This window comes from Glycine max, chromosome 13, assembly GCF_000004515.6.
Source record: "Glycine max cultivar Williams 82 chromosome 13, Glycine_max_v4.0, whole genome shotgun sequence".
Taxonomy (NCBI): domain Eukaryota; kingdom Viridiplantae; phylum Streptophyta; class Magnoliopsida; order Fabales; family Fabaceae; genus Glycine; species Glycine max.
Window position 1 is genome coordinate 16,569,706 of NC_038249.2, and position 23,593 is coordinate 16,593,298.

At 33.0% G+C, this 23,593-nt stretch overlaps 1 protein-coding gene across 2 annotated transcripts; it reads right to left on the reverse strand.

The window, feature by feature from the left end:
• Positions 1-8,548: 8,548 nt before the first annotated feature.
• On the reverse strand, positions 8,549-20,736 carry LOC100800658 (transcription factor GAMYB). Of its 2 annotated transcripts, XM_014765331.3 has the most exons (5): positions 20,635-20,716; positions 20,297-20,402; positions 19,101-19,477; positions 9,133-10,135; positions 8,549-9,027 (listed from the first exon to the last, which is right to left on the reverse strand). In XM_014765331.3, the coding sequence occupies exons 3-5, from the start codon at positions 19,461-19,463 to the stop codon at positions 8,819-8,821; spliced, it is 1,575 nt and encodes a 524-aa protein (XP_014620817.1). In that variant the 5' UTR covers positions 19,464-19,477; positions 20,297-20,402; positions 20,635-20,716; the 3' UTR covers positions 8,549-8,818. The 2 variants fall into 2 exon arrangements, with proteins under 2 accessions (XP_014620817.1, XP_006593626.1); XM_006593563.4 differs by having other exon boundaries at positions 20,297-20,736.
• Positions 20,737-23,593: the final 2,857 nt, after the last annotated feature.

The following is a 23,593-nucleotide window of genomic DNA, read 5'->3' on the forward strand; positions in this document are numbered from 1 at the left end:
CCAATTGACCTAATAGACACATTATGTTATAAATAAATAGTGTCGTTATATATAACACAAAAATTTCTAATTTATATTTAATGTACATGTAAATTTACATAATAAATTTTGTGATGATTATTTCTTATCTAATAATTAATTTTTTTACATATATAAATTATAAATAAAAAATCATAGGTTTAATAAGTATTTACATATGTAAAAAAATATCAAATTTATTTATTTGTCAATTGCTATAAAAAAATCTAAATACATCATTCAATTAAATATCATGTTTATTTAATTTTTAATCATTATAATAAATATCTAAATACATCATTCAATTAAATATCAAATTTTGTAAATAAATTAAATGAACAAAAATTTTCTCAAAAAATAATTTTTAAAAAATTTTACTATCATGATAGTATATAAACTGGGTCGTTAAGGCCCTATTTTATGGGTTTCCAACAATTTTGTAAACAATTTTTAAAAACTAGTAATTAAGAGTTGATACTAAAATAAGGATGTTTTTGTAAAAATGTATTACTTTATTTTCAAACAATATATATTTTAGAATTTTAGGTGTCTTTCAATTGTAATTTACAACATTAGAAGTTGATTATTAGATTTAATGGGTATTGCTTTTTTTTAAAAAAAACTAAATTTTAATATTTGATTTTGCATTGTAAAATACAAGATTACTAAATTTTAAACAGAATTGAAAAATATATTTTATATATTCAAAAGCTTATTATATAATTTTTGTGTCTATTATATATAGCGACACTATTTGTTTATAACATAATATGTCTATTAGTTCAGTTGGTTTGAGTGTTCTATTAACAATGTACGAGACACAAGTTTAATCCCTACTTGGACCATTAATTTAAATTAAATCATAAATTATATTTTTGAAAGAAAAAAATTCTATGGGCCACGTATGGATTGGGAATCTGTAGGCCTAATACAGATTGACAATGCATATGGACCTACGGATTGACAATGCATAAAAAAAAAAAAAAAAAACTCATACGGATTGTTGATCCATGAGTTAAAAAAACAAAAAAAAAACTCATATCCGTATGAGTCATACGGATCATCAATCCGTGAAAAAGTAAAAGGTATTTTGGTTTTTTCACTTTGTTTGCTGGGTGTCTCGGAAAAAATGCTAGATGTCCCTAGAAATTCCCTAAACTTGTCTGTGGCCGTGCATTTACATTTGGGCCTAAGATGCAGCCCACTATCATTGCTCTTATTTGATAACTCGATTAATTCATTGTAAATAAATTCTTTAGCGTTAACTAATTTGCAATTTGTCCATTAAGAGTTAGATTGATGAACTTTGTGATTTTTAAATCAAGACTTCGTACATTTAATTGTTTGATTTGATAAGATAACATTTTTGGTTTTGAAAAAACTCTTTTGTCTTTTATTTTTCTTTTTAATTGATTAAGCATCAAGAAAACTCGTTTAATTATTAAATTTTATTTATTTCATTTAATAAGTTAAATACATGTTAGGAATAATGAATCTGTTGTGAATTATATAGTATTTTTTAGTAAAATAATCAATAAGTAATGTAATGTATATTAAAATATATAATATTATTCATTTGATAAAATATTAGATAATCAATAAATAAATATTAGAGATTCAAAAATTTGATAAAATAATAAAAATTTAAAAATATTGTTTGATCATTTGTGGCGATTTTAAAAACTATCAGAAAATGAAAATAAGAAAATATAAAAAAAATGCACATCATGGTGATTTTTAATCGTCACAAATTTTTAGCCAAATATAGCAGTGTTCAACTAAAAATTACCCCAAATCTTTTCTGACATATGTAGTCCTAACGGTTCATCGTCGAAAAATATAATTTGTAGCGAGTTTTAATCATTAAAACATGTAATATTAACGGTAAACAATGTCAATTTTTTAATAGTAAATTATATGTTCTTGTTCAATTCACAATCAATTAGAAGAAGAAAAATGCAAGGTCATAATATTTTTGTGAAAAGGAAAAATTACCTAATTAGAGGCACACAATAAAAATATCACCATTAAATAATGGTGAGAATTCCTATAATATATATTACATGAAAAAGAAGTATAAAAATTGGACAAAAAATAATAAAGTGTAGAGAGGCTAAATAATGTCTTTGATATTTTAGGAAAAAGTAATATCCTATTAATGATACTAATCTGTCAAAATATGAAGGAATCATTAAGTATGGTTCATTTAATTTTTAAGGGAAAACATGTATAAAAATTAATTAGTACTTTATATTCTATAATATTTTTTTCATTGATTTATAACATATATAAATGTGGTATTTATATAAATAATTTTTATATAATATCCTTTTAAAATGAAAAATTTATAAATATTATATTATATAATTCTAATTTTTAAAGAATATAACATATATAATATCTAGCCTTGACCATATCTTAAGTATTAAATATTCAACTTGTTCAAGTTGTATAAGCTTGTAACCATTCGGTGAGACAGATTTTCAAAACTAGACAAAAATTTGATTTCATAGACTGGACTACTTTAAATTTGATGATATATTGCTTGTTTTTCTTGGTGTGACCTCTTCCGTTTCTTATACTCAGGAGTGATTTAGGGTGTATATCCACACCTCTAGATTTCTTTTAAATGGTTTACTACTTAATCAAAAACCTGGTTTAGTATTCTACATGTAGGTTAACTTTCGTTGTCTCCATAGATGTCTACTAAAATGTCATGAAGTAAACTAGTTCTTCCACTTGTGTGATGCACGGAGCTTATTGTGTTTAGTGTAGACAATAATAGTTATTTATTTATTTAAATTATTATTTATACTAAATTTATATATTTTCTAAATATTTTGAAATATGATTTTAAATTTATCTTATATCATATGAAAATGATATTAATTTATTGATGTTTATTTTACACAAAAAATGATTATATAACATTTTCATTTATCATTCTTTACAATTTAAATTATTAAATTTCACAATATATAATCTTTAAATATGAAATGATTGCATATATATTACAATTATAATTGAAATAAGATAAGAATCGAAATTAGAACTGGATAATGAAAATACTAAAATAATTTTGAAATAATTAATTATTTTTTATAGTAAAAGAGATAAATAATTTTAGAATAATGATATTTGGCAATAAGAGAGAGACACTTCAATGTTACAATTACCACAAAATTTAAATATGTTTTTTATACCTGAAAAATAAATCATTTTCAATTTACTACCTAAATTTCATTTTTTTCATCTAAGTACCCAACGTTTTTTTATGTTTCATTGTAGTACTTGTTGTTAGTCCCATTGAGTGAAGTGATGACGTAACAGACTGAGTGTCACGTCATCAATGCCTAATCACTAACATATCATTACTCTCTCTGCATTCACTCTTTCTTCTTCTTCTCCTTATAGGCTAGACTTCCAGGAGGAGTATGGAGTTAGCAACACCTTTAACATTACTAATTTGGTTCCTTTTGCAGGTGTAGCTGATTCTATTCTGATGATCAAGGGTCTGTAGATTTGAGAAAAAATTCTCTTCAAGAGGGAGGGGATGATGCAATCCTCCCAAGGAGGGAGCCCATCACCAGAGCCATGGCTAAGAAACTCCAGGAAGATTGGATCAGGAATGCAAGAGAAAGTCTTAGGGTTCTTATGAACCTTAGGATAGATTTTGGGCCCATAGGTTAAGTATGAGTCACTTATCTTTGTACATATTAGATTAGGGTTTCATTATTTTATGGGCCTTATATTTAGGATTCCATAGTGTAAGGAGGGCACCCAACAAGTTTAGGGTACCCTAGTAATGTAGAACTTTTCAACCCTTGTATTTTAAGACACCTAGACTAGTTTTGTATTAGGGGTAGTTTTGTAATTTTACTTGTGTTGGGAGAGAAATTGAATTGAATTGGGAGAAGTCAATCCAATTAAATTTCGGACTAGCCTAAGGGGAGGTGAGCATTTGCTTGCTACACCTCATTGCCACATCATATAGTCACACTTTGTGCATGTCCTTTTTCATGTTTTACATGTCTCATGATACATGATGCAATCCTACCCCCCAAGGGCATTGGATAGAAGACTCCAAGAAGATTGGGCCGGAGAGGCAAGAGAACACCCTAGGGTTCTCATGAGCCTTAGGGTAGATTTTGGACCCATGGGCTAAGTATGAGTCCACTTATCTTTGTACATATTAGATTAAGATTTCATAATTTTCGGGCCTTGTATTTAGGACTCCATAATGTAGGTAGGGTACCCTAGAAATGTAGGATTTTTTAGCCCTTGTATTTTAGGGCACCTAGACTAGTTTTTGTATTAGGGGTAATTTTGTAATTTCACATGCATTATGTGAATTAGGAGAATCCCAATCCAATTAAATTTTAGAGGAGGAGGTGAGAATTTGCTTGTTACACCCCATTGTCACATCATATAGTCACACTTTGTGCATATCCTTCATGTTTTACATGCCTCATGACACCTAAGCACACTTTGTGTGGAGAATCTTGTACTTGATCTTGGATTAGTGGACTGAACCATAACTAAAATCCACTAATCATAATTAGTAAAATTCTGGCTCCACAAATTCAATTTCAAATTCAAAAGAAATTTGAATAGAAATTCAAATTTCCCTCCAATTTTGTGTGACACTTAGGTTATAAATAGAGGTCATGTATGTGCATTTTTTCAACTTTGATCATTTGAAAATTACACTTCAAAGTTCAGACCTCATTTGAAGCACAAAATTTTGTGCTCCTTCTCCTTCCACTCATCTTTTCCTACCTTCAAGCTCTTATCCATGGCTTCCTATGATGATGAGCTTGTTCTTGACTCATCTTCTCCTTGAACTGACGTCTCCAATCATCTTTCTTCCTTCTCCATTCCGTTGCAATTGATCTTCAAGAAGGAAAGGACTCCATTGATGAAGAAGATCCAAGGCCTATAGGCTCCACATGAAGCTACATCAATACCTAAGCGCACTTAGTGAAGAATCTTGGATTTGATCTTGGATTAGTGGGTTGAACCATAGATGAAATTCACTAATCATAATTAGTGAAATTTTGCCTCCAAATTTAGCTCCTCAAATTCAAATTCAAATTCAAGTGAAATTTGAATAGAAATTCAAATTTCCCTTCAAATTTCTACATGGAGCTACATTAACACCCCTATAATGGGTCGAGAACAAGGAGGATCAAAACAAAAATGTGACCAAGCCCAACAAAACCAACATTGATTGATGTATTAGTGACTAGGCTGATAACATCACTTCGCATAATGAGACTAAAGACAAGTACTACAACGAAACATAAAAAATGTTTAGTACTTGGATGAAAAAAAAAAATTTAGATAGTAAGATAAAAATGACATATTTTTCAGGTATGAAAAACATATTTAAGTCTTGCCATAATTATCTAAAAAATTAAATTAAGTTCCCTTATTTTTGCATTTTTTACTTTTATATATTAGAATTACTTTATATATTTTAATTAAAAGAATATAATGTTGGACAAGTGACATCAATAACTTAAGAAGGAAGGGGTGAATTAAGTTTCAAAAACTTTCCCTAATTAAAATTTTAACTCTCTTTTAGATTAACAATGCACTCTTAATATGAATTACTCAAAGAACAATTCTAAGTAAACATCTTTAAAGAAAAAGATAAACTGCAATAAATAAAAGAAGTTTAAGGGAAGAAAGAAATGCAAACTTGATTTATACTGGTTCGGCCACTTCTTGTGCCTATGTCCAGTCCTCAAACAACCCACTTGAGATTTTTCACTTTGTAAAAGTGGCCTTAACAAACTCCAACAATTTTACCTTTGTTTGTTGTCTCCATAGATCACATATTCACTATCTTTGGGAGAAATATGAATAATCTTTGATGCATCTCCCGCCATGTGTTTGGAGCAACCACTATCAGTGTATCCGCTTTGCTCTTCTCCGCTTTCATAGTCTTTCACCATGAGACCCAGATTTATGATTTTATTTTCTGAATCACTTAAAGAATTTATGTCATTATCTTCCCAAGTGATGTATGTTTTCTTTTCTTTGAAATTTCTCTTGTCGGATTTTTCCATTCTTCTTTTAAGGACAAGACAATCGAATCTCAAGTGCCTAAGTTGATTGCATTCATAGCATTTTGGGGTTAAGGAGGAATCTTCTCCTTTCTTCTTTGGATTAATGTTTGATTTTCTTTGATTTCTTTTGTTTCTCATAAACTTATTAAATCTCTTCATAAAAAAAATCTGAAATCATCATCTTCTTCTATTTCATTCAAGTCCTCTTTCTCACTTTCTTCTTGAATAGAAGATTATGAGGCTTTGAATGCTACTCCTTTCCTTTTTTTATCATTCTCTTCATGTTGATGGAGTCTCATAAGTTCCATTTCATGTTCTTGAAGCTTTCCAAAAAGGGTGGCAAGAGACATATTAGTGAAATCTCTTGATTCTGTAATTGTTGTTACTTTTGGTTTTGATTGTCATTGTCTGCTTAAACATCTCAGCACTTTATTAGTGAGATTTTCATTAGGAAATATTTTTTCCAATGATGCAAGATGATTAACTATATGAGTAAATTTCTTCTACATATCTTGTATGGTCTCATATTGATACATTCTAAACAGTTCATATTCATGTGTGAGAGTGTTTATTCTAGATTTCTTGACATCAGTTGTACCTTCATGGGTTACTTGTAATGTATCCCACATTTCTTTTGCATTTTTACAATTTAAGACTCTAAAACATTCATCCATGCCTAATGCAGAAGTGATTATATTTTTGGCCTTTAAATTTTATTGAACCTTTCTTTTTTCATCATCATCTCATTCTTCTCTAAGTTTTTTTATAGTTGCATTTTCCACTACCATTGTAGGAATAAAGGGACCAAATTGCTTTCCATATATTTAAATCTATGGCTTCAATAAATATTTGCATTCGGATTTTCCAATAGTGATAACCCTCGTTATTGAAAACAAGAGGTCTATTAATAAAATTTCTCTCAGGAAATGGAAAGTTAGATGAGGCCATATCTATTCTTGAAGTTTTTAAACATTAGACAAGAATCCTGCTCTGATACCACTTGTTGGACAAATAGCCTCAATAACTTAAGAGTGAAGGGGTGAATTAAGTTTCAAAACTTTCCCCAATTAAAATTTTAACTCTCTTTTAGATTAACAATGCACCATTAATATGAATTACTCAAAGAACAATTCAAAATAAACTTCTTTAAAGCAAAAAATAAACTGCAATAAATAAAAGAAGTTTAAGGGAAGAAAGAAATGCAAACTTAATTTATAGTGGTTCAGTCACTTCTCGTGCCTACGTCCTATCCTCAAGCAACCCACTTGAGATTTTCCACTATCTTTGTAAAAATCTTTTTTACAACTTCTGAACACCCAAGGAATCTCTTTCCCTTGTGTTTAGGAAACTCACAATTCAAGAGACAACCAGTCTCTTGATTACAATTGACTTTCTGAGAAGAACAGAAATATTTCTCTCCTTTAGAGTGGATAATACAATTTGAAGTTCCTGGATTAACTCTCAATAGATTTGCAAGTATTTGCCCAAGAGTTGTTATGAGAGCATTTGAGAATGAAGTTCTCTTAGAATATCTCTCTTGTGTTTTGAAGTTAGACACATATATATAGGCCCTTCGTGCCTTTTCAAAATGGTTTGAAGAAATGTGTCTTTTCAAAAAGTTTTTGCTGAAAATTTTCACTGGTAATCGATTACAGGTTTCTGGTAATCGATTACACAACTATATTTTGAAGGGTCATGACTTCTATATTTGAATTTCAAGAGTTTTGTTACTTATAATCGATTACAAACATCTGATAATCGATTACAGGAATCAAAATTCAAATTCAAAACCCTTTTTAACAGTTATTTTTCAAAATTGTCTTCTGGTAATCGATTATACTGTCTGGTAATTGATTACCAGAGCCTTGGATGTCTTGGAAACACTTTGTTTTGAGGTCAGGCTTGATCTTGAGTTAATCTTGAAGTGAGGTTTTGTTTGTTGAAATAACATTGTTTTAATCTTGAAGCAATGTTTATCCTATGAAGCAACCTTGTTTAATTCTTCTTTGGCATCATCAAAATTATGTATTCATACATTCACATATATCTTCATAATAATATTTTTATTATCTATTTTATATTTCATTTATTATTTCATTCAAATTCTATATATTTGATTTCAAATATTTTTATTAACTCCAACCTAATGATTATTGTTATGGTTATTATAAAATTGAAACATAAATTAAGTTTTACAAACAATTTGAAAATAGTTGAGTGTTTAAAATCAATTTTTTTTATTAACTCATTTTATTTTTATTATTCTTCTCATAAATTTAGATTAACACTATTTATCAAATCATCTAACATTACTGACAAATTAATGAGTCCAAACATAAAAAAAAAAATCAAACTTTAGTCTAAAAATAAATTGTAATGGGCTAGGCCCAGTCCAAAATTGAAGGAAAAAATAACAAATAAAACAAATATAAAATTAAATACAAAAAATCAGCATGTCCTCGTGAAGATCTTCAAATACCAATTTTTCAATATTAAGATCAAGTAACATGAGATAGAATGCATACCACCAACTTCGTAACATCAATAAAATTGAAATGTGCCATAAAATCTCTGATCATCAGAACATACGATTCTAAAGATTAACGAGAAAGAAAAAGAAAAAAGGACACAATAGTGTTAAGAAAGTTAACAAAAAATAAAATGATGTTATGTCTTGAACAAGCACTACACTAAGCCAAAACAATATATCCATACCCACCTACTTGCTATGGCTGATGCTGACAATTGTCACCAAAAAGTGCACCCAAAGCATCTTGCTGAACAAATTGATCGCTTTCATACTTAGTATTATTCCCAAACCAACCCAAGTCAAGTAAAGCATCTGGCTGTGTGTAATCCACCTGTTTCAATATTTTTTTCTTACTGGAACTATCTGGGAACTGGGTGGTAGGTGCTTCATGCTTATCATCATGATCTGTAAACAAGGGAAAAACAAGAAGCTTCATTAACGAAACAACTTAAATATAGGAATATTCCATATTTACAACTAAATGATATGAATTAAATGTTAGTGTGTTACCCTGACTGGTTTCAGTTGATTGATACCCATCCACAGAGCACATTCGTACAGGAGTATAGTCAGTCAGGACTGAAGCAGCAGATTGACCTAAGGGGGAATTTGGATCGCCTAGTTCATCCCATTCTGTCTGAAAGGAATGATTCAAGGTTGAAATATTAGCTACTTCATTGGCTGTAGCAATTGTCTCTTGCAATAATAAATCATTGTTTGAGCCTTTCAAGCTTTTCGAGTTGTAGACTATCGCTTCTAGCAAACCACTGCTTTGTGGAGAAATGGGATCTGATAGAATAGGCTCAAGTGTAGGAGACTGAATCAATGTATCAACAGACTCCAGTGAAGGAAGTGGGGACATAGGCGGGCCCCAGCTACCATGTTGAGTTTCTGGATATTGGAGTGAAGGGAGCTCCAACTTCATGGCCCCAAATATGGGCACAGAAGCAGAGGCATTGCCATTTAATGCGGCATGGCTGCCGGTAAGGTTATCACCATGAAACTGATCAGTGGTGTTAAGAACGGGATCACATGGAAGAGACAACCCAGGATGGTCAGAAATTTTCTCAAACGTATAATTGCCATACTGATCAAATAGTGGGGCAGCATTAATTGAACAACTGCCAAAACTATCGTATAGCATTTCTGACTCCCGAGGGCGTTTTGTAGGACGCATGGTTGGGAACAAGAAGTTATAACTATGGGATGAGTCAGAGCTTTGATCAAACAAGCTGCTTTCAGGCATATCAAAAATCGATGGTACATGTGGTAGACCATGACGGAATTTGAAATTTTTGAATTCTACATCTGGTATATCAAAATTGTTTGTTTGTGACAGATCATCATGATGGCATGCTTCATTTGTCATGGTGCCAACATTTTGACTTTCTTGATTGCCATTAAGTATCCGTTGGCACAATTCTTCAGGGTAGATTGGTAAGCCTGCTCGTTGCATTCTTTTGATTCTTGTGTTCCAGTAGTTCTTGATCTCATTATCCGTACGTCCTGGCAACTGAAACAAACAAAAGGAATGAACACAAAATCAAATACTGAAAACCCAAAAAGAAAATGAAAAAATATGTTGACCTCAATGACACAAAATACTTAATAGACAGAATTAAGAAAGAATCTGTAGAGAAGGGTACTATAGTCACTATGTAGTTAGTACTTTGCAACTTAAAATTGAATTCTCTGTCTATCCTTTCCCTTCCTTTTTTTCCCCTACACCCTCTTATACTCTGTGCATGTGTGCAACCTAACCTTAGAATGTGACAAGAAGTCTGCTTAGCTAGTGTCCCCAAAATATCCCACACTGGCTTTGGTCAAACTTGCTGCCAGCAATTATCAGAACTGAGCTTCAGTAGACAAAAAATTCTAGTACTTGAATTTTTTTCTCAGACAGATAAATATGATTTTCAATTAGAGCTACAATAGTGTGTAGCCTCTGTTAAATTATGTGTATACATGCTTGCTTCTATTTTATGTTTAGCTTGTTTCAGAAGACAGCATTGTAATGTCCCATCAAGCTGTCTTATCATTATGCCTTGTATTGTGTATATATGTATGTGTGTTAAAGGCAATAAAATTAAGCTAAGTGAGTCTACTTTTCAACTCACTAAAACTCAGAGCTTCAAGTTGGCATCAGAACGGGTTCCACCGTCCACCGCCGTCATTATCTCTGGCGACATCAGGGTTAGGATCGTCGGAAAAGTGCGACCAAAACCCTGCAAATCGCTCCGTCATCGGAGCTTCCACGCGCCTCCACGCACCGTTACAGCTTCGGGTGTTGTCCGACGCGTGTAGTCCACGCACCACCGTGCCGTCATCGGAATCTTGTCCGAGTTGCTCCGGCAGCTTCGTCAGCGGCTCCTGGGTGCTTTCCAAGTGTTGGTTTTTCGTTTCGACAAGCTTGTGTGGTAGCTTGTGCTTAGTTCTACCTTTTTTCTATTAGGGTTTCTGTCATTGATCAAAATGACTTCTGCTGGACCTGTCTTCTCTTTTTCTGGAACTTCGACTATCACGACTGCGAAACTAAACTGGAAGAACTATTTGTCCTAGTCTGCTTCGGTTGAGTTGTGGTTTCTTGGCCAAGGACACCATGATCACTTGGAAAAAGGTATTGATACTGTTCCAAGTGACAGAAAATCTGAGTGGGAGAAGCTGGATTATCAGCTATGTGCTGTCTTATGGCAATCGGTCGAGACAGATGTTTTGGAGATCCTTAGATCGTTCAAAACATGTTGTTCTTTTTGGAAGAAGGCCTGAGAAATCTTTGCCAATGATATTCAGAGTTTGTTTGATGCTACTATGAAGGTCACAGCCCTCAAACAAACCAGTCACGACATGATTGCACACATAGGTAAAGCTCGGGCTGCAGTGGAAGAGTTAAAGAGGTTTCTTGTGGCTGATTCGCTGGAAGAAGTGAATAAGAAGCTGGATAAGTTCTATATGGTTCTTATCTTGAGGAGTCTTCATTCAAATTTTGATCACGTGCGTGATCAAGTTCTTACTGGAGATCAAGTACCATCGATGGATTCTCTCATCACTAGGCTGATTCGGGTGCCCCATGCGCTGAAAGAAGAAAATCCAGCTGACACGATGGAAATGTCAGCCATGGTTGCAACCCGTGGGAGAGGGGGAGGCCGTAACAGTAGAGGAGGTCGCAGTGGAAGAGGTGGACGTCCTCAATGCTCATATTGCAAGAGGATAGGCCAACTCAAGAGAATTGTTATTCTCTACATGGCTTCCCTGACAGAGTAGCCAAGGTAGCTCGGACAGAGAAATCAGAGTCCAAGTTCTATGATGAAGAGTACCAAGAGTATTTGAAGCTGAAATCTGAGAAATCCAGCAGTCAGGCCTCATCTTCCTTTGTACCATGTTATTCGACGGCATGTATTTCTCAATCTATTGACGGTCCCAGTCCTTGGATTCTTGATTCAGGTGCCTCTGATCATATTTCTGGTAATAAGTCCTCTTTTACATCCATTTCTTTTTCAAAAATTTCTCACCTTGTTACTGTAGCCAATGGTTCCAAAGTTGCAGCTCAAGGAAGTGGTCAAGTCCCTTTATCATCCTCATTAAAGTTGGATTCTGTTTTGTTTATTCCTCAGTGTCCTTATAATCTAATTTCATTGAGTCAGTTAACTCGTTCATTAAATTGCTCAGTAACCTTTACCGCTAATTCTTTTGTTATTCAGGGACATGGCACGGGTCGACTGATTGGAGAAGGACGTGAATCACGAGAACTTTACTACTTGAAATCCAATGTTTCTGTTTCCTGTTCTGCAACTTCAAATCCCAAACTTTTGCATGATCGTCTAGGTCACCCAAGTTTACCAAAGCTGAAAATGATGGTCCCTAGTCTGAAGAATCTTCGAGTCCTAGAGTGTGAGTCTTGTCAACTAGGAAAACATGTTAGGTCATCATTCCCACAAACTGTTCAAAGATGTAATTCAGCTTTCTCTACCATTCATTCTGATATTTGGGGACCAAGCCGTGTTACATCTTTTGGTTTTCGATATTTTGTAACCTTTATTGATGAATTCTCTAGATGTACTTGGGTCTATTTAATGAAAGACAGATCAGAACTTTTGTCTATCTTTGTGTCCTTCCTAAATGAGGTTGAAAACCAATTTGGAAAACAATTAAAATTTTCAGAAGTGATAATGCCAAAGAGTATTTCTCTCATGATTTTACTTCCCTTTTATCTTCAAAAGCCATTCTACATCAATCTACTTGTCTCCATACACCACAACAAAATGGTATCGCAGGAAAAAAAAATCATCATCTTCTTGGCATCGCACGCTCACTAATGTTAGCATCTCATGTTCCTACACACCATTGGGGGGATGCGGTGCTTACTGCTTGTTTCTTAATGAATAAAATGCCTTCATCTTTCCTCGAAAATCAAATCCCTCACTCAATTATTTTCCCTCATGATCCTTTATTCCATGTTCCACCTAAAGTGTTTGGTTGTACTTGTTTTGTCCATGATCTCTCTCCTGGTTTAGACAAACTTTCTGCCCGGGCAATCAAGTGTGTCTTTTTAGGTTATTCTCGTCTTCAAAAGGGTTACAAATGTTACTCTCCATCTACCAGACGATACTATATGTCTGCAGATGTAACCTTCTTTGAAGATACACCCTTTTTCTCACCATCTATAGACCATTCTTCTTCCATCCAGAATGTACTTCCTATTCCCTCTCCTTGTCCCCTAGGTGTCTCAAACCAAAATGTCAGTGAAGTTTCACTTTCTCCACCACATCCGACTGAAGTTGCTTCTCCACCTCTTATTACATATGAACACCGGACACAGACAGTTGGTTCTAGAGTACCCGAAGCTTCTCCTCATGATTCTCATTCTTCTTCAATCAATCCTCAAGCCATGGATCCTGCTCCCTCACCTTCGTCTGATTCAGACTGGCCCATTGTCATTCGAAAAGGTACTCGCACCACTCGTAATCCTCATCCTATCTATAACTTTCTGAGTTATCATCGTTTATCTCCTTCATATTCTTCCTTTGTTTTCTCTCTATCTTCACATTTTGTTCCTTCTAATACTCATGAGGCACTTAGTCATCCTGGATGGCGACAGGCTATGATTGATGAAATGCAGGCTTTTGAGCATAATGGTACTTGAAAACTTGTTTCTCTTCCTCCTGGCAAGAAGACTGTGGGTTGTAGGTGGGTCTACGCAGTTAAAGTTGGGCCTAATGGTAAGATTGATCGGCTTAAGGCCAGATTAGTAGCTAAAGGCTACACTCAGATATATGGTCTTGATTATTGTGACACTTTCTCTCCGGTAGCTAAGATTACTATTGTTCGTCTGTTTCTTGCTATGGCTGCCATGCGCCATTGGCCTCTTCATCAACTTGATATTAAAAATGTCTTTCTTCATGGTGACCTTGAGGAGGATATTTATACGGAGCAACCTCCTAGGTTTGTTGCTCAGGGGGAGTATGGTCTTGTGTGTAAGCTGCGTCGATCTCTCTATGGGTTGAAGCAATCTCCTCGGGCTTGGTTTGGTAAATTCAGTCATATTGTTCAACTTTTTGGGTTGAAACGGAGTGAAGCTTATCATTCTGTTTTTTATTGTCAATCATCCCCTGGAAAATATGTTTATTTGATAGTATATGTTGATGATATAGTTATTACAGGGAATGATGCTACTAAGATTGTCCAGCTAAAGGAGCATTTATTCAGTCATTTCCAGACCAAAGACCTGGGATATTTGAAGTACTTTCTTGGTATTGAGGTGGCTCAGTCAGGAGATGGTGTTGTGATTTCACAGAGGAAGTATGCCCTTGACATTCTGGAGGAGATAGGCATGCAAAATTGCAGACCGATTGATAGCCCTATGGATCCAAATTTGAAGCTCATGGCAGATCAGAGTGATATTTATCCTAACCCTGAGAGATATAGGAGACTTGTGGGAAAACTTATTTATCTCACCATTACAAGACCTGATATCTCCTTTGTTGTTGGTGTGGTTAGTCAGTTTATGCAGAGTCCTCATGTCGATCATTGGAATGTTGTTATGCGTATTCTTAGATATGTAAAGAGAGCTCCTGGTCAAGGATTACTATATGAAGACAAGGGTAATACGCAAGTATCTGGATATTGTGATGCAGATTGGGCTGGTTGTCCTATTGATAGGAAATCTACTTCAGGCTACTGTGTTTTCATTGGAGGAAATCTTATCTCTTGGAAAAGCAAGAAACAAACTGTTGTTGCTCGATCCAGCGCAGAGGCTGAGTACCGATCTATGACTTTGGTCACATGTGAACTTATGTGGATTAAGCAACTTCTTCAAGAATTGAAGTTTTGTGAAGTTACACGAATGAAGTTATTTTGTGACAATCAGGCAGCCCTCCACATTGGATCAAATCCAGTCTTTCATGAGAGGACCAAGCACATAGAGATTGATTGTCACTTCATTCGAGAAAAATTATTGTCCAAGGAGATTACCACTGAGTTCATCAATTCTAATGATCAGCCAGCAGACATTTTGACTAAGTCCTTAAGGGGAACTAGGATTCAGTTTATATGTTCCAAGCTTGGTGCATATGATTTATATGCTCCAGCTTGAGGGGGAGTGTTAAATTATGTGTATACATGCTTGCTTCTATTTTATGTTTAGCTTGTTTCAGAAGACAGCATTGTAATGTCCCATCAAGCTGTCTTATCATTAAGCCTTGTATTGTGTATATATGTATGTGTGTTAAAGGCAATAAAATTAAGCTAAGTGAGTCTACTTTTCAACTCACTAAAACTCAGAGCTTCAAGTGCCTCTTTCTGCATTTGTGCTACACTATCATGGCCGTAATGGCAATATGACCATAGTATCCATCCACATAACACAACATTCACAAACAGGTTTTATTGCAGTTCAGTTATAGAGCTACATATTTTACTTAATTATATTTCCTCTTCCACATTTCTCCATTCAAACTTGGGGATTTTGAAAATTTTCACAAAGGCATCAGATTTTAATGCTATACTAACAGTTAATACTACCAAAGTTTTCAACATTTACAGAGATTGTCTTCAAAAGAAACAACTATGATTTGGAAAATGAAAAAAAAAAAAAAAAACTAACAAGATTAATTCACAATAATTTCTAAAACTTTATGCTGCATATTACGTACTTCATTCACAGTTCTCCAGTGAATTATGTATATAGCTGTAATTGCTCAATGATCTCACTGATAGACACAGAACATGCTTAAGTGCATAGAGATTGACCACTGATATAAGTTAAAGTAATATATGGAAATATTATTTTAACTTATATTGCTACTTCAAAAATTAAGATCAATTGTAACTAGATTCATAACTTCGTTGCTGTAACTTAAGCAATAATAAGTATGTGTATTCTATATTTGTCAAAAATAGAAATAGTCAGTGTATTACTAAGTAAATAAATTAAATTTATATTTTTTTGGTGACTTATAAATTAAACTTACATACAAACAGAAGATCGATTTAATTCATTTTTTTTGCTGGATAGACCCCTACCTACTAATGCTGCTGAATTTCCATTCTCTTACTTTTTGGGTGGGAGGGTTTGTTTTGAAGATAATACTTTAGCTTGAGGAGCAAGTAGGTGAGAACTTACTCTACTTCTTTCCTTATTTCTATCAATCCAAACAACACATTTTTTGTACTCTATTTCCATTTATTTCTATCCTCCTTATTTATTTTCTGCTTATTTTTTTCTTCCTTGTTTCCCCTCTCATCCAAACTAGTGTTAGGGATAAAGGGTGTAAACCAAAGAGTACATTTTGTAATAAATTGTTTTCTTACTAGGTCAAGAATTAAATGCAGAAATGTTTTCTCTTTTCAGTGTTTTTGTTATATCCGCATTCTCTGTTTTCTAAGGAATAATTTCACCATTAATTTGCATTTTATTTGCAACAAAAAAAACCATTTATGAGAAAACCAGTATACTAGTTTAGCTTATACATTAATTTGCATTTTATTTGCAATTAAAAATAAAAATAAAAAAAACACAAGACAGATATCAGGTATATAAATGTTAAACCAAAAAACAAAACATATGACATCAAATTATAGATGTTATCTTAATGCTGTATATTTGAATGAACATAATTTCTGCTTATAATAGAATTTAATTACAAGAGATACTCAGAATATTATTAGAGAACAGAATGAGAAAATTATCAGCTTTTGCAGTTTAATATGGAAGCAGAGTTCGCCAACCCAGGCCCATCTCCTTTAATTAAAACAGTTAGAAAGAATCTATAAAAAGGAAATATAAGCGGAAAAAAAATAACAAAGAGTAGTCAACAAGTCAGTATCCATAATAGTGGGGAGGTCAAAATAATACCCATCCCTTACCTTCCATAACAGTGAAAAAATTTGGTGATGGTTTCATCATGGAATTTAGTATGAATGGAATTAATGAATTGCTGAAAAACCAGGACAGTTGACCATATTTTATGATTGAAATCACATTTTCCTCTTAGAGAACAAAACAGGGATAGTGACAGAAGATAGTTTTGCAAACCAAGCAATCCAACGATCTCATTCTCAAAATGTAGAAAAAGTTTCAAATCTTTGAAATCTTCCATAATTTAACACCCTCAAAAGCTTTTATTTGGCATTTGGCTGTCAGAGTTAAGAGAAGTAAGCACCTCAAACTAGACTCTTTACAAAGAATGACATAGCTGTACTAACCAATAACTTATTTGTCGTTACAGTAGTATATCAATAGAATATGTAAGACAATATCTTCAATAATATATTCTACATTGCATGGATAAGGGAGGGCTGAAACGGTATCAGATACTATATTTTCAAAAGTTTAAGTTTAGTTACATCAATAAAAAAAATTATATAATAAAGCATTACCAAATTGCATAAAAGACAGCAAGGTGCAAATTGGAACAAACGCAGACACCTAAGCACAACTTACTGTCACCGACAGTCATACACAGACACCTCACAAATGCACAGGAGCAACACCGAGAAGATGCACTCTCACCATCACAAATACAAATGTCATAACTTTGGCCAAGTTGTACCCCAAGTCTCACCAAGTCATACTCATATACTCATACCCTCAACAACACCCAAACCACATACTGATAAAATAATTGGTATGTACAGGGTACAGACCCGCACCCCAAACATCTACACCTCCAATTTGTTGTATTTTGGGTAATTCAAATAAAGTCACATGGTGCTAGTAGCACCTGATAGCATCACAGATAGATATTAATTGATATAGTGCATTTCAGTTTATATACTATTTTTCTGTTTTGAGTTTGTTATAGGTGTAACAGAATTACACCTGGAGTCATAGAATATATACTTCAGAAAATGAGCTGTAACTGTAATCAATTCATTCATCAATAAAGATTCAGTTCCTCTCAATTCTTCTCAACCTTCTTCTCTCTGTTGGTGAGTGATGGATTCCAATTGAATCCAACACAATTTTCGAGTACATGTCCTTCATAGAATATAATCAACAGATATAGTTTCCTTTTCTCAAAAAAGTTAAAAATTCATGTACTAAACACTTGTATTTTATGTTTTCTAACTACTTCATCTTATCATTAGTAAGAACACGTTAAAGCTTTTAATTGGCATTTAGCGGTTGGAATTGAGAGGAGTAAGAACCTAAAAAGGCTCTTCAACCCAATGAAAGAATGGCCAAGTTTTACTGTCAAATAACATATTAATCATTACAGTATATAATCGACAGAATCATCATATAACCTGATAAGCTCTTGATAAGAAATATCAGAAAACAAGGTTCCATCTGTGACTGAATAAAAAAGTGGAGATATGTCGTACTACTAATAATTATCCATTAAAATGGCATCACACAAGACCATAAAGTTTAATGTTACAGCCAAAAAATGCCAAAAGTAGTGAAATGTTAGTAAATTGCAATGATTTAACCACAACAAATTCACAAAGCTTATACGATCAAAATCACCCAAAGAAAATTTCATTGTACAAGAGGCAAACTATGATTTGAAAGCATCAAGAAGAATGAATCAAAATATATCCAGGGAGGGGGCACTATCCATGAATGATGAATCATGATAACAAAAAAGCTTACATGTCTCAACCACAGGGGTTTGAATCACAGGATCCAAATCACAGGAATCATGATAGCAATAATACAAACTTCCAGTTTTTTAATTTTCTCTCTGACTCTCTGATTCTAGCAGACCTAAACCAAACACATCAAAAATCCAGAGAACAATGTATAGCTTCCATGAGTCATGAGCCTTCCGTATTTATAGATATTTTACATTGACAACAATAGTATTATATTCTATTAATATATAGCATTGACCATACCATCTTTAGTGTGTGAGTCCTCTCCATGTCATCAATGAAAGTTATATTCAATCGGCTATGTGGATAAGCTTATTAAATAACTTGGCTAAACATTAGCATAATATAAATGACAAAACATTAAAAGTTACAATTCTACATACCTCTGCAGCCATTCGAGCCCATTTGTTTCCCATCTTAGCATGGAGTTCAAGGATTCGGTTCTCTTCCTCGGCAGTAAATGCACCTTTCTTTAGATCTGGTCTCAAATGATTTGCCCATCGTAGACGGCAGCTTTTCCCACAACGGGCAAGTCCTGAATGCTTTTGTACTGCATTCCAATTGCCTTGTCCGTGCTTTTTGACATATTCTACCAAAATTGCATCCTCTGCTGCAGTCCATGGGCCTTTCTTCAGAGGACCTTCTCCTCCCACGTTACCTCCAACTCCAACTTTTTCATCTAATGATGATGACCAACGACCTTTGGATATCTTCCGGGTATCACCCCCACTTGTCATGCTACTCATAGCTGTCAATATGCCTGCAAAAGAGAGAGGAATTTTGAAGATTTTAGTGGAGAGGGAGAAATGCTACAACCTAGCATCACTCAACGAAAAAATAATACTTAGCTGCATGGAATTCAGATTTCAAATTTTTATTTTTTGCAAATAAGATAATTTTATTTAATGTAAAAACTTGTGAAGTTCCAAAATCCAAACTTACATACTGATTAACCAATTCAAGAATTAAAATCAAGGTGAACCATGACTTCTACAATGTCTATCCCTTTCAGGAATTACACAAAGAAGAAAAATCATAAAGGTGACAACATCCCCCATTTAAACCCCACAAATAAACTTAAACCAAAAACCAAAGGTATATAATATTTTCCAGCAGCAAAAGACAAAAGTAGCCAGCACAACCCAAAAAATAAATTAGAACAAAATCTGTTCATAAATGAAATTATTATTGCCTAAAGCAAGCACACATGAATAATTAAGCTTACATACTGCAATCATCCGAGTACCTGGAACAATTATGACAAACTAAAGTTGCAATTATACTTTTGTCAATTTTGGAACGTTTAATTCCTCATCAATAACAGACTTTGCAAGACAAAAATGAAAGCGTGGTCCATTTCACTTAATGCAGTTGTTATACGAGTATTGAAAATAAAATTAAACATAGCATAAAAATAGCATGCTTTTTACAACATACATGATTGGAGATTCATCTGAATAGAGAGATTTCCAAATAAACGAACCACAGTATCTATGGTAAGCCAGCACCCATGAATTGATCTTTGAAATTAAGAAATTGTGGTAAAGAACACCAATGGAAATGGGTTACAAGTAGGAACCTTTTTATGTTTTTTGATGAATTAATAGATCGATGCAAGCTGAAACAAACCATGAATCCCTTCTGAGAAAGCAACAAGAAGATATGGAATCACATCACAGCTACCCCTGACACGGAATCACATTCTTGAATTCAACACTGAACACAGTCATAAAGAAGAAAACTTTACGCATTTCTGAGAAAAAATCCACAACCAGGAATCTCAAAACGAAAATTGTCATCCCAGAAAGGAAAAAAACAAGAGAAGGGAAGAAAACCCAGAAAGAGGTTTCAGAAATGACATGAAACTGAAATTGAATGTATTTGATTAATAAAAATGGAAGGAAAAAAACCAAGTACAGATCCACATGAAGAGGAATGAAAAGATTGAGTTTGAAGAGAGAGAAAAGACTTTGATCAGTACATTGAGCTTTTTTGCACTAGTGAAATGAAATGAGAAATGGTTTTTATCATAGATAAAGGGGGATTATATTTGAAAACTTTTTTTTTCACTTTTACATAGATATTTTTACTTTTTAATTATTCTAATAATATTTATCCAACTACAATAATCGAATATAAATTGAAAAAAAAGTAAACAGAAATAAAAAAATAGTCACTTTCATATATATAACCACTCACAACTACCCATAATCTTTATTTTAAACTCTTGTCTCTCATCATATTTTCTTTCTACAAAATAATATATATATATATATATATATATATATATATATATATATATATATGACTGTTACAAGGTGAATAACCCCATTTGGCATTATCTTTCTCCTAAACATTTCTACCCTCAACTATTATAAATTATTCTCAACTATTATAAATTATTATAGCATTTTATTTGAACTTACAACATTAATTATATCTATAAAAATTTAAAAATTTTCTTATTTTTTCTCCACTTTTTTGGAAAACTTTTTCTTTCACTTCTATTCACTCTCCCTACAAAAGTTATCCAATATTATTTTATTTAAAAAAAATTCATGTTTCACCATTTATTTAATCACTTACATAACTACCCACATTTCTTTTTTTACTATGAAACTACCCACAATTCTCTATCAAACCTAGAGTGCTCACAAAAGCAAGGAAATAAAAATAAAACCAACCTGTTATATTTTAACACTACACATCATCCTCTCTTCTTCTTCATCCATCTTTCACTTTTGTTATTTGTATTTCTCTTTTATTGCATTTTCATGTTTTTACTTTCTCAATATAATAATTATCTTTTTGATTATAATTTGGTTTACATGTTGTTTAAAAATTCATTTTGATTAGATTCAAAAGGATGAAAATTGTAATGCGTTAATTATAACAATGCATTCAAGACTCATCTTTTACTATTATTTTCATGTTTTTCAAGTGTCGCATTTGTGAATGCTAAGACACAACTCAACACATTCAATGCAACTCAAACTTCCATAATCCGTCCATAATCATGTCTGATTGTTGCATACTTTATACTTCATAAGCGGTTAACAAATAAATCAAAGGGAACAATAAGTAAAAAAGCAAAACGAACTAAAGCAATTTTAACACATGAAAACACCATAACAAAATAAAAATAAAAAGCTTCTAGAAACACGGACAACTCTAACACTCATGCAAGTCTGTTACCTTGTGCAAGTTTGTTCTCAGCCCGAGTTCAAGTCAAATCTCACCTACAAAAACACCGTCAACTTGCTCATCGCCTCCTTTGTCAACTTCATCGCCTTCATCAATCACAACAACTTCACCGTCCTTGCCTCCTCTGACGATGGTCTATGGCCCCTTCCAGTGTCACAGCAACCTCAATATCTCATGATCACCAACGACCAATGCCCTCTCTGTGTGTCGCATGTGATCACCTAACTCAGCAGCCTCTGCTTCACCTCCTACGACAACATGTTGTCGCTCGACTTTCATCAAGTACAACAATGTCACCTTCGTTAGGGTCGAGGACATGATAACGGTGTCACTAGAACCTCACTTTTTTTTCCTTTATCTTGGAATGTGTTAGTGTGTTAGTGGGTCAAGGAGTCAAAGTGTAATGAATGATACAAAAAACATGATAAAAATAAAAGTAAAATTGAGTGTAATAAGTACTAATCTGGAGAGGTATAAATAAAATTTGCTTTAAATTTAACACTATGAACACTTTACTTCATGGCCAAAATGATAAAAACAAAGTTTTTATAAAATAAAAAAGACGTATCTTTTTATTTGAAAATGGGAGTTGAAAATGAACCTAATTTTTTATTTGTAAAACGAACCTAATTTGAAGGGGTTCAAATGGCATACAGTGCATTTAAAAAAAACGGCATAAAGTGAGAAAAGCAAGGAGAAATATAGATGAGACGAAATAACCGGTAAGTACACTTTCAGATATATTTTTACAATTTCTCTCTCATAGGCACCCATGGGCCATGACTCAAGATTTTCTTCTTATTCGCATTGGCTATCCAATCAAAAGTCGCAGAGGGAGAGAGAGAAGTAACTTTGTGTGTGTGCAATATTCGTGCTATGACTGAATCAAAAAGGAATATATTGACTTGCTGAAAAGTAGGGCACATAATATGGTGTGATTATATCTCATGAGACGAGATTATAATGTGCTTAAGTGATTATATCTCATGAGACGAGATTATAATGTGCTTAAGGATCATAGAGATAATTATCAAACTATTGATGTTTCTATTTTTATTTTTGGGAGATTTGTTTATCAATTTTATTTTTTATTATTTTTAAAATGGGTCCACTATTAGAAATAATATTTTTAATATACTTTATAAAGTCAATGTTTTTTATAAAACCAATGTTAACAAAAATACAATGATATATTTGTAAATAACATAAGTTTATTAATATCATTTTTTTTTCAAAAATTGATGTTGTATTTTAATATTAACATTGATTTTTATAAAAATCAATGTTATTTGATGCTTGTCAACATCTGTTTTTTTTTTTTAACTTATGTTATGTTTTGATGTTAACGTCAGTTTTCATAAAAATCGACATTGTGTTTTTCCCATGTTAAATCTATTTTTCCCTCTTCTCACTCTCACTCTAACCCACTCTCACTATCATCTCATATTTGAACCCTTATCGCCAAACCTTACAACTCCAAATGTCAACTCCTCGAGCTACCTCACGACCTCAAATCCCCACTCTCAACACATCACTTTCACTCTCTGCGAAAGTGCTTCTCAACTCTCACTCACAACTCTCTCTGATGGTGTTTCACTCCTCTTCTCTCTCTCTCCAATTCATATGAGATAGTTCATAGCACGAATGTATTAAACATATTGAACTAATATTT

Coding starts and splice junctions, on each gene's coding strand:
- LOC100800658 (XM_006593563.4), bottom strand. CDS start 19,463: ATGAGTAGCATGACAAGTGGGGGTGATACCCGGAAGATATCCAAAGGT. Junction 10,136..19,100: donor GGGCTCGAATGGCTGCAGAG/GTATGTAGAATT, acceptor TGTTTGTTTCAG/TTGCCAGGACGTACGGATAA. Junction 9,028..9,132: donor ATCAACTGAAACCAGTCAGG/GTAACACACTAA, acceptor CCTTGTTTACAG/ATCATGATGATAAGCATGAA.